The sequence below is a fragment of the Rhinolophus ferrumequinum genome, chromosome 3, assembly GCF_004115265.2.
Source record: "Rhinolophus ferrumequinum isolate MPI-CBG mRhiFer1 chromosome 3, mRhiFer1_v1.p, whole genome shotgun sequence".
Taxonomy (NCBI): domain Eukaryota; kingdom Metazoa; phylum Chordata; class Mammalia; order Chiroptera; family Rhinolophidae; genus Rhinolophus; species Rhinolophus ferrumequinum.
The window spans coordinates 59,625,363-59,638,127 of NC_046286.1; the positions used below are offsets into that span (position 1 = coordinate 59,625,363).

Below are 12,765 nucleotides of genomic sequence, written 5' to 3' on the forward strand. Positions count from 1 at the left end.
AAGAAGCCGGGATATGGTAAATTACCTCAGAGAGAGAGAGTGGCTCTTGGCCTAACAAGAAAGAACTGTCCATCCGAAAAGGGGTATGACCAATCATACACATATACTTAAAGAACAAGTACCAGTCAGGACCAGTGGGAGTGCCTTCCCAAGCACTGTAAGTAAGACAGAGCTCCTCGGTCCAAAACCCTAACTAACTTCATCTGGTCACAATCATTCAACAATGTTCTGCATAGAACCAGTTGCCTTAATGCTGACCCATTTTGCCTAGCAAATGTGAGCTCTTACCCTTAAAAATCACTGTGAAAATTCAAAATTAAAATATCTCCTCTTATCGATACCAAAATACAATTTAGCACCATGTTACCAGGAAAGAAAGAGAGAAAAACACCAAGTTATTATTAACGTTGTTTATTCTACTAAATTTTAGTTTGGATATGCAGAACTGAACATTCTAAAGAGCTCCTGATAGTTTCACCTGATGTTACCAAATTTTTAATCACACTACTAAACTTCCCCTTCTAAAAATTCCACACACTGTAAACAACCTTTTGATTATAATGCAGCTTTGCAAGCAACATGTCTATAGAAATAATGAAAATATGAGAAGAAAAACACAGAGAAATAAAGCAAAGGTAGCAAAATGTTAACGATTGGCAAATCCAAGTGAAAAGTATGTGGTTATTCATTGAATAACTCTCAGCTTCTCTAATATAGGTTTGAATTTTTCAAAGTAAAAAATTGAGGAAAGAGAAATAATTTTTTCAGTAGGCTAATCAAGTTTAGGAATCAAAAATGTCCTTGAAGCTTAGAAAAGCCTGAGGAAAATACAATTTTCGCTGTTTTGATAAATACAGAAAGAAATAAAAGTGAACATCCATCCAGCTTTTTATGTTTTAAAGCAGTTAACACTTTAGAATTACATAATATTTCTCTCTCAGAATTCAAAAAGTAATGTAAAAATTCCTACAAAAACATTAATTTTCTGACTCCTCCTTACAACCTTTTGGTTCTGCACACAATATTACGAACTTTTAAACGTGCATTATTCTCTAAACTCTTTATTATTCAACATGCGGTCTGGGGGTCCAACAGCACTGCATTACCTGTGAACTTGTTAAAAATGCAGAACTTCTTCCTAGACCCAAACTTAGGGAATCAGATTCAAAATCTTACTTTAACAAGACACACAAGTGATTTGCATGTGCATTCAAGTTTGAAAAGCATTCTCTAGACATTAAAATTCAATTACTATAAACATAAATCTGTTCAAATAACAACATCAAAGTCAATTAAAAATCAGAGAAAATACGTCTGTGTGAAAACTCTTTAACAGTCTTGCCCTCACCCCCAATCCAGTCTAAAATACAAACTGACTCACATGTGTAGGGTGGAGGCAGGAGGGTCTCTTGGAGACTTTAGTACCAGTACTGCACAAAATCTAATCAAAATCATTTAATATTTTTGAAAGCAAATATAAAAGAAATAAATCCTAAGCAGTCTGGCAAAAACAGGCATCATTTGACATACCTACTACAACATCATAAAAGGTAAAACAAATACTGACACACCAATTGACAAAGTTGTTACTTGATAAATTCAATCTGTTGATGATAAACTATTTTTTAAAAATTAAAACCTGTTTCCTCATTCTAAAAGCACTGCTTTTCTACCCGCAAATTTAACACTCAGTCGAAAGCCATAAGGCAGTACAACAGAGGTGGGCTTACATCAATCAGTATAAGCTATCAATTAAGTATCTGAGGACAATCTTTGAGATAAGCTAAGTCTTACAACTGTAAATAGAGGCAATTTAGTATACAGAAAGAAATCTGGGCAATAATTTTCTTCCAACATAGGCCTGGTCAGAAAGAGTAAGAGCAGCTGAGAGAAATACATTGGTAGCTTGAGAAAATTTGTAACATCCTCTATGATTTCCTTATTAGCTCTAAGATTCTACTTTCTATTTCATTTTTCTAATAAACTATCCATCTGGGGAAAAAATGTATGACCTACTAAGAACCCCAAAGAAAGATTCATTTAAAAATACCAAGAAAAAGCCCATTACATATTAACATAAAAAATCCTATTTTTATAAGAAATAGCTATATTTTCCAGAACAACAACAACAAAAATCTAGGGAGAAGACTGGCACTATTTTACAGTTTTGCAAATATCTATGTCTGGCTTAACAGAAAAATAGATGGATTACCTTATTTGCTTCTCCATTCAATATTCTGCAATGTTGTTTTGGTTAAAGTATATAAATATACAGGCTTATAAAAATATGTAGTTGGAAAAAGGAGTAACCTTTTAACAGTCTTTTCAGATCTGTGGATATTGGTTTTTGACACTAAATTCAGTAAGTATAGTTTGTTATAACACTAATGTGGAATCTGAAACTATATCAATAAACATTTTGACCTCTGTTATGTTAAAATCCCTGATTGTAACCTTGCACTTTGAATGGACCATTTACACATGCATGATTTTGGAGCATCATGCATTGGTCATCTGGAAAACATGTGTTTACTGAGTTAATGTAGATCTTCTCTAAATGTTCACACATTTCACTATATAAAATTTCTTTAAAAATTAGATATGTTAAAATGACAATCAACCCCATCAAAATATTCTTTTAAGAATAATAAATCTGTCAAGTTCATGGTAGCAGATACATGCTTTCCAAAATTCTAATTTTCACTTAAAAGTTCAAAGTTTGTCATTGGCAATAAATACTGTCAATTGTTTCACTTGCCATGAGAGTTTCACTTTATTTTCAAGAAACTGACAAATACCCAAGTCTAAATAACCACAGTTCATCTATCAGTCAGTCTTTCAAATAAATAATGGTGTTTCATGAAAAAAAGTGGCTTGTTTAGCTTGCGACTCAAACAAGGGCACAAGTGCTTTTTCTGAGAACAACCATGATATTTGGCATAAAGCATAAGCGTTTTATGTGTACTTCCCATTTCATCACACAGGAGATTAAAAAGACATGTACTTGAGAGTCAGATTAATAAAAATTAATAATTCGTACTGCTTCATCTAGAACAGAGTGTGGCAGTGAAGAATACAATGACGACTAGTACAGTTGGGTGCAATGCCTTACTTTGTGCGAAGGTGCCAACAATTTTACCCACCAATACTTTTGCAGATCAGTACAAATGTAAAAACAATGGAAAGGGCAAATAGCATCGTTTTGTTTTTTTAACTTTTATTTATTTTAAGTGTGTTTTTCCAGGACCCATAAGCTACAAGTCAAGTAGCTGTTTCAATCTAGTTGTGGAGGGCGCGACTCACAGTGGCCCATGTGGGGATCGAACCGGCAACCGTGTTGTTAAGAGCACCGCGCTCTAATCAACTGAGCTAACCGGCCACCCCCAATAGTATCTTAATATTATTAAGGAAATAGATTTGACCTCATGAATCTGTTGACAGGATTTTGGAAACTCCCATGGGTCCACAATCCACTTTAAGAATCGTTACACTATAGCTATCCTAACAATTCTAAGTCTTTCCTATCATAATTACCCACTGACTCATTCAATCAATAATTACGGAGGGCTTAGTATATAGTACCAGGTAGATACCACAAAGTGTCTGAGTGTTTGAGTGTCTTTGTGTCAATCACACATATATCCCAAGCTCTTAGAATAGTGCCCGGCTGACACACAGCAGGCTCTTAACATTTGTTGAATGAATAAATAAATGTGTAGCCATGATATATTTTAACCTAGATTTCAAAATCTTTTAGTGTGCGCCACACACACACACACACACACACACACACACACACACACAATCTAATTATTGGAATTATTTTTCAGTAAAATGGGAAAGTCTTGTTAGGAAATACAGGACCTCTACCCTTATTACTCTTGTCGTTTTACCTTCACACCAGTATAAACTTGAATTATTATATATGCAGATAGCCCTTACTTTCTTTGTATGCTACCACAGGAACTGAAACTCATGTACATCAGAGTCACGTCCGCACTCTGTATGGTTCTGTGGTAACTAAAATCTGTGGTAACACGGCACTGTGCAAAGCACATTAGTCAAATAGGGAAATAAATTCCAATGACTCACATACTCAATTTCAGTAAGACAGGAAGGAAAGCATCTCAGGAAGAATGAGTGACTTTGGGCAGGGACTTTGAATGAAAGTCCCTTATGGGAAAGCAAATCAAACTAAATGACTTTTCAAACTCTTCACATTCCTCCCTCCATCCTTCGCCATGTGAGAATCACTGCCTAGTGATCAAATAACAGAGGTTGTCCAATCCTTCAGAGGTGTTTGTGAACTGCCTGGGGGGTGGGGATGGAGAATCAAGGTGGTTAGGGGAAAGAGGGACCAGCACTATATAAAATATTGAGACAAACTAGGTTACAATAAATCTAGCCTGTCTCTTTAAAACTACAGGAATTAATATTTCTCAAAACAGAATTAGGTCAGTTCTTTACACTTTTGTCTCCTAACCCTTCTCTCAATTCCATCAAAATAGCCTTAGAGTTACCCAGTGTTAGACTATGTCCTTCCTACTCCCATGCCCACGTCTACACTCAGGACTTTGTTCTTCCTATGGAGATTTATTTTTTTAATGAATATAAGTACCCCAAAAATACTATAAATTTTAAACATAGTATATTTGGCTAGAATAAGTGTTTATATATTAAATGTTTAAATGGTTCTGCCAAGAATTAGGAAGAAATTGAAAGGTATTTTATAGATAAACACTAGTGGCAGCTTAGCAATTAAAAAGTGCCCTGGGAAAAGCAATAAACAACTTCACTTTTTAAAAATATTCTATTCTAAGCCTCCTTACTAAGTACCACAAGTGGGATAAATGGGAAATGCTATTTAAACTATACCTTAAAATGTACTGTGATGTTCCAAGGAAGAGCTGAACTTGATGCAAGAAGATCAAATAGCAAACCAATTGGATAATGCCTAAAAATGAAAGAGTATATTTTAAGAAAGAATAAATATTTAAAGTTATACCTACAATGCCAAAATAAATTTCCAGCATGTTTTAACATCAAATATCAGGGGGCTTTAACCACAAATCACAGGAAGGTGACATTTTATACCACTATTGCCTGGACTAATGTGGTATAATTTTCAGGCATCAGGTGGTTTTTCTTCTAATCATTTCATTCCCCAGAGAAACCTCGATGCACACATGGGATTGTGCCAAGGCATCTGTGATCATCCATGAGCACTGTTATGTCACAGTAACATAGTATCTAATTATTATCCCAATATCCAGTTTTAAAAAGTTTATTTAAATATATTTTTGATTTTTAAAACAATTTAAAATTTTAGGAAATTTTAAGAATTAAGAAGAGCATCTAGAACATACAATCATCTATTTTTTTGGTTATTAATATCAACATTATAACATAAATTTAATTTCCAATCTTTTATTTAAGCATACATATCTAAATTTAGATTAGGCTTTTCCTTCACAAACTGCTATAACCTGCTTTTTTCATATAACAATATGGTAACATTTTCCAAAGTCACTGAATATTCTTCTGCAGCCTATTTCGAAAGTTGTTGCTTTTTAAAAAAATACATTTTGGATTTCCTAAATAGGAGAACATTTCCTAATATAACCATTACTCACAAAGAAGCAAATTATTTAGCTATAAACAAAAATAATACAAACCTTGCAGATTTCAATAGACAAACTTTATTTTTTAAATCAACCCTTTGAAGAATCTAAAGTAGTTTAACTGGTGACTCAGAATTAAATAACACTCCCAACAAAAGCAAAAAGAGCACTGCTTGGTGTTATGTACAGTCCTGTTCTTTCCAATATATTAGTGAATTACTCCTAGATTTAAGAGCTGAAAATTATGAAAATACATCTTATTTCCCTAAAAATGAGTGACCCAATACATTACCTGACCAAGATTCAATATTAGCTATTACTATTTATGCTTGCTTATGTCTATATAATTGTGGAAAACTCATCGTAATTAGAGATCATATATATATTTAGAATGAATTTAGAATGAATATCCTGCTAGTAAAATAAAACAGTGGGTAGCTTTAGTCATATGAGCTGTACCTCTTCATAATTACCCTTAAACTTCTCTCTATTCGTAAGTCAGCACCTACCACGAATCTTTCATAAATAGAAATGAATACTGAAGGAAATTTTGCACTACCTAAATAATAGGATTTTCCTTCAGGAAATTCTAACACCAGAAAAATCTCTGGCCTCAATCAAAATCTAAAATAAAAATAATCTGAAAAACAAAAATATTACACTATAGACAAGTTATAGATTCTATCCAATTCTGGTCCTTCTCTCTGAACTATTAAAATTGTAAAAGGTCTGCCTTGTACTTTTACAAAAGCGACTTTTTTTAGTCCCCATTCTTTTTTATTTTATAATGTTCCTCTTAGGTATCCACAACTAAGAATGAATGTGGGTATTTAAACTAACAGCATACTGCTTTCCAAACTCTACACAGTACTGCTAATACAGTTACAGAACTCTTTTGCAAATTAAGAGCTGACCTATTGGATAAATTCACCGGTGATCCCATACAATGGCTAGCAATTCAGTGTTGTACACATTCTCTACTGTTCACAATGGAACTGTATGCAAATTCTAAAGTTAAATCAAATGTTATCGTAAAGTAATCTATGTCACATAAAATGAAATACAATTTTTAAAATAAATAGTAAGTATTTGGGTTAGAACCAAGTTAAACATAAGACTCATAATCATCAATTATTTTTACCCTCATATTTAAAAAAACAGACTGTAAGAGCACGGAATCTTGAACAAAGTAGATAATAAATAGCTGTGAATGCATAAATCAAAGAGCCACAGAATAGCTAACCCTCAGTATACCATGAAGATCCAATGGACCCAATTTTAGGTTCTGAATTTCTTTTCTTAGCAGCTCTATTTTAGGTTTGATACTTCACAACTTTTATTTTTTCTTAAAGGTCTTCCGAAAAACTCACTTAAAAGAAAAGAAAAAAAAGAAAACTTTTCTGCCGAGTAATTTCCATATGGATCCATTGGACCCTTTTATAAATCTACGATATATTATGGGATCTTGGTGATGGTATTTTTTTCCTTCTATCCAGAAATATTTCGTTAGTCATTCTAGGAATTACTTCACCATTCCTCACCAATTAGTCCCAACTGTAATTAAAAAAGAAAATAGTAAGAATTTGAAAGAATAATGGCATGCCTAGAAGGATATAATAATGCATCCTTCTTCCATTTTCTTACTGTGCCACCTAAAATATTACCTCATATTTCAATAAATTTTAAAAAAGATGCAGACCTCACTTTTGAAGTCTGCTTTTAGCTACCATTAATACAGCTACAAATTCAAATTGTCTTATTTTCCACCTATCATGGGAAAAAGAAAATTGAGGAAGATGTTACCCAATTATTAGATAAATCAGAAGATTTTTGGAGAGACAGCACTACTTTAGACTTTAATGACAATGGTAAAACTAAGTGAAATCTCAGACTATGAGTCTTTAGATGATGACATACCAGATGAATTTTATAGAACTTAAGAACTAATGAATAAACAATATATTTCTAAGGACATATTGCACTCTTATCCATTTGGTCATTCAACAGAAAGAATTTCATCATACAATATTTTATGACAAGAACCTGGACCATCCCATTTTGCTAAAAGGATGTGTAATGGTATTCTTTCATCTTTTATGCCATTTGTGCACCGTAATTTGCTTGATAGTAAGTGGACAAATGCTAACAGCAGATTTGTACACAAAGAAAACTAGAAGGAATCAAATGGCGTAGAAATGAAAAAGTGTTGGACTGACCATTCTAACTGGTGTTTACTGATGTACAAAAGAGAATATTTTACAACAAAATCATGATCTGTCCAAGGTTTTCAAAATTTCTTCAAGCACTGCTATTAGGTACAAGAAGAGCCAGAAGGAATGATAAGCTAAAACCTCTCAGAGGTCCATTTGAATATATGCCAATTAATGAGCAGTTAGATGCATTTAGAGGACGTTGCCCATTTCAGGTATATATGAGGTGTGATCAAAAAATAACGGTGAGTTTTTAAATAGAAAAAATTTATTACAGTAAAAGACACATTGCCATTAATACCCTGCAAACTACTCCCCCTCGCTTCGAACACACTTATCCCATCGTTCTTGCCACTTTCTGAAGCAGTTCTGGAAGTCCTCTTTCGTGAGTGTCTTTGGTAGCGCCGTAATGGCTGCCTCCATGTCCTGAATCGATTCAAAATGTTTACCTTTCATGGTCCCTTTGACTTTGGGGAAGAGCCAGAAGTCACAGTGCCAGATCTGGTGAATAAGGCAGATGAGGACACACTGTAATGTGTTTATTTGACAGAAATTGCTCTACCAGAAGTGATATGCGCCAAGAGCATTGTCATGATGGAGGATGATTTATGGCACACCTTTTGCTGAGACGTTCGTCTATAGTTGAATGATATTTCCATGCCGCTGACTGCAGCGTTCAACTTTACCCCATGAGCTCAGTGTTCCAGAAAGGAAGTTTACGAAAGCAGATGTACTTTTTCTATATTTTTGTGTTTTTCAAGAATGAATAATAGGAAATTTTTATACTTTAAAGTAATCATTTATTTTAATAAAATGTAGCACCTTAATTGTATTTACTTAAAAATATAAATACTGTAATTATCTTTGACACATTTTGGAGAACAAATCTGAAATTCATTAACGCGGCGAAAAGGTTAAAACACACCTTTTCTCAATGGCAGCTCACACCCGACTGACTGCACCAAACAAGTTGAAACTTGTCACACATGGTTACTAAGGTTCGATGCACCACTTCCCATATTGAAGATCCCTGCCATTCTGTTGGACGGGACTCGGCAGCAACATTCACGGTATTTTGGATCATAACAGAAGGCTCTGTGTCACATACCATGTTTCCCAAAAAATAACACCTAGCTGGACAATCAGCTCTAATGCGTCTTTTGGAACAAAAATCAATATAAGACCCGGTCTTATTTTATTATAAGATCGGGTCATAATATAATATAATATAATATAAAATATAATATAATATAATATAATACCAGGTCTTATATTAATTTTTGCTCCAAAAGACACCATTACAGTTGATGGTCCAGCTAGGTCTTATTTTCGAGGAAACACCGTATCGCTTCTGGTACGGCAATTTCTGTCAAATAAACACATTATGGTGTGTCCTCATCAACCTTATTCACCCAGACCTGGCACCGTGCGACTTCTCTTCCCCAAAGTCAAAAGGACCATGAATTGACCATGTCCTTGAATTGATTCAGGACACGGAGGCCGCCACAACAGCTCAACCAAAGATACTCACAAAAGAGGACTTCCAGAATTGCTTCAGAAAGTGGCAAGAACGATGGGATAAGTGTATTCAAAGCAAGGGGGAAGGTTTTGAGGGGGGTTAATGGCAATGTGTCTTTTACTGTAATACATTTTTTTTATTTAAACATTCACCATATTGTTTGATCACACCTTGTATACCTTCAAAAGTAGGAAAATATGAAGTTAAAATATAAATTTGCTGTATTTAAATGCTTATTAACATTTCTAATTAAAGTTGTTATACATTATTCCCTTATTCTTACTTCTCTAAGTTATTTATAAAATGACTTAAATATATATATTTTTAAAGTTCATTGATCTCAAGTGGTAAATGATGACTCTTTTTTCCTTATATACTAAGGATTAGAATGGAAATGTAACTATTATGGTTTCTAAAACTTAATATTTAAATATATATAACGAATTAACATTAAAGCATTCTAAAAATATAAAAACTGAGGAGTAAAATAACTATTATTTCAATTGTCAAAGTGTTTATGTATGGTTCATATGTGGCTCAATGCAGATACGTATGTCAGAATGATTTTGATACAAGGACACTAACTCCAAACAAATATACTATCTGAATTAACTGGTTCTAAGATTGTTTCTAATGAAACTGTTAATATGCAAGAAAATCTCTAAAAAACGGAACGAACAAAAATTAAAATTACTGAATTTCTCTAACACTATAATCTGATTTATGTCAAGGATTTCAAAAGTACTAACTTGTACAACTCCTCTAAACAGATTTCTGTATAGTTTTGTCAGGAGTCTCCTAACCCACAACATAGAAACCACATAAGCCATAACTATAAGTAAATCGTAATGTAGCCATTTGGCTGTTATGTTGCTCCTCCTGCCAATCTAATCTAAATGTAATAGCAAAGGAAGTGGTGAGGATTTAAACCTGGAATATATCCCAGAAGAGGACTCAACTAGTTAAAGGTTCCATCTATTGCCCTAAAAAAATTGACTGCAACAGAATATTTAGTTAGGTCTATTTTTACATTTTATTCGTTTTCTTTCTCTTCCTTCAGTTGCTCTAGTCTTGTCTAAATTCAATTCTCAAAATCAATAATATTTTCATTTTTCTTTATATAAGGCTGTTTCTTCTTTACGCCTTCATTACTGCTAAAATATATATATATACATATTGGCACACAGCATGGCAATAATGGATATGCTCTGAAGTCAGCCAAGGGTGCTTATTCTAGTCTAAACACCTGCAGTCAGACAGCAAACCAGTATTCTAAGATCAGCAATGAAAGGAGTCTTCCTCATATACTAGAGAACGATTGTCCCACTCCATTTCACTGAGATAAATGCATCCTATTCATACATTTGCTACATTAGTGATTCACTGGAAACAGGGTTACATTTCATTAAATAAAAAGGAGTGTAACTCAAATGTAAACTGAAGTAATTTAATGATTACAGCCAATTTTGCCTTACTCTATCTATGGTACAAACAACTGCAGGCGAGCAGTGTTTCACACCTTTCTAAGCCTATTCTTACGTACAGAAATAACCAATTTCCAAGGGACTACTACATGTAAATGCTAGGTAAACGATACTTCAAAAATCTACTTTACAGAATAATTTATAAGATTCTAGAAATTCACAACCTTAGAAAAATGATTAGACATAAGAGAGAAGAACTTGCACAGTATTTATGATTAAGATGTTAAAGTTATTTCATTAAAATTTACTTTTGAATCACATAGGTACTCCAAATATATGAGTACCTAACAAAATTTACTTTTGAATCACATAGGTACAGTATCTGGGTCATTCTCTTAAGTCTATGTTTAAATATTTTAAAACCAACATCAATTATTTCCTTCTTTCTTTTTCATTTAAAAGGTAGTTTCAACTTCTTATTTTAAACGACCAGTCCTAAAAATAAGTCAATTTACACAAAATTATATCCCCTTAGAGATACTAGTTTTATAGTTCACAAAAAGAGAAGCTTTTTCTAAGTTTTGTACCCGAAGGCCTAAGATCTAAACCAGTATTATGGTATACTAACGAAGTATTCTTTAGAACAACCAAGAATTGTTCTCTGAAAATAAGTCTAATATAAAAGTAACAAATACAAATTCTGAACACTTGAATTACGTGAAGACTTCACCCCTTAAAATGCAATGTTAGAGCACCCTCTGCTGACTGACTAATCAACTCAAATCACACACAGACACACACACAAAATCCTTACGTTTAGGTGAGATCAGCCCTTTCCATTTCCCATGTAGTTTTTTAAAGTTAAACAGACAAAACACTGTAGAGGATAAAGCACTAATCAGATAAAACCTTCTTGAAATCTCGCTACAAATCAACAATATATTAAGTATTCATTAGGTGTATGCCACAGTTCTTAAATATTTTTCTATTTTAATACAGACAAATTAACATAAGCAATTAGAGAAAATATAGAATTGGAGAAAACAATAACAACTGACAAAAACAGTTATCAGCAGGTGTGGTGGAAAGAGCCCTGAATTGAGACTCAAAATCTGATCAAGTTATTTGAACAAGTTATTTTATTTATTTTAGTCTCAGTTTTCTCAATAAAAAGAGACTGATTTAAATTCATTAATTTGTTGAACAAACATTAACTTAGCACCTCTTAACACTACTGCTAAGGTACAAAGCCCCTGCTCAAGCATCTCACACAGGTGTTTAAACAATTATAATCACAATAAATACAAATCAGAAGAGTTACAGAAGGAGAAAGAATATCCATTCACACTTTCTTCCTTTTATGAATTATCTAAACTGGTGTTCAATTTCCTTTCTCACTTGAATTTATTTAAAACTCCAAAGGATCAAGTGTAAGAAAGATGGTATTATCCTACTCAAATAAATGCTCCTCGACTCTTTAAGACGCTTGCATGGTCTCAAAAGCCCAGGTCCTACAAAGCTTCAGTGGTAGCTGCCTGCGTACAATGATTATTCTATCTTATGAAACCTACTGCTTAATTAAATGCCAAGTAGATACTGACAGCCTATTTCCAGGAAGATAATTCTTTTAACATAGTAGGAGAAAACTGCTGTTATTGGGAGTAAAGAGAGAAAAGATCAGGACTTAGCACCGAGGTCCTGGATTATACTCACACCTCTGGAAGTTATTCACTCCTCAAATATACGAAGTACCCCACAATACTAAAGGAAAGTTGTACCAAAAGCCATTAAATACAATGAACTTATAGCAAGACATACCTATGCAAGTGATATCATGCATAAAAAGTTAAGACCCCCAAAACTAAAGTGAGGAAAGATACGTGAACACAATTACTTTCACATAAGCTCTCTAAAAGGAAAAATAATTTTACTCTTTAATAAAAGACTTTCAGAGGGATAAAAACTGACAGAGTAAGAACATGATATATTTA

At 33.3% G+C, this 12,765-nt stretch overlaps 1 protein-coding gene across 3 annotated transcripts in view; it reads right to left on the reverse strand.

Annotated features, from left to right (window-relative positions):
* The window catches only part of ATG5 (autophagy related 5), a 111,391-nt gene that overhangs the window by 84,431 nt on the left and 14,195 nt on the right, over positions 1-12,765 (reverse strand). For all 3 annotated transcript variants that reach the window (XM_033103095.1, XM_033103096.1, XM_033103097.1), the window contains one exon: positions 4,876-4,954. In XM_033103095.1, the coding sequence (XP_032958986.1) occupies positions 4,876-4,954 (79 nt within the window). The remainder of the gene's footprint in view (positions 1-4,875; positions 4,955-12,765) is intronic.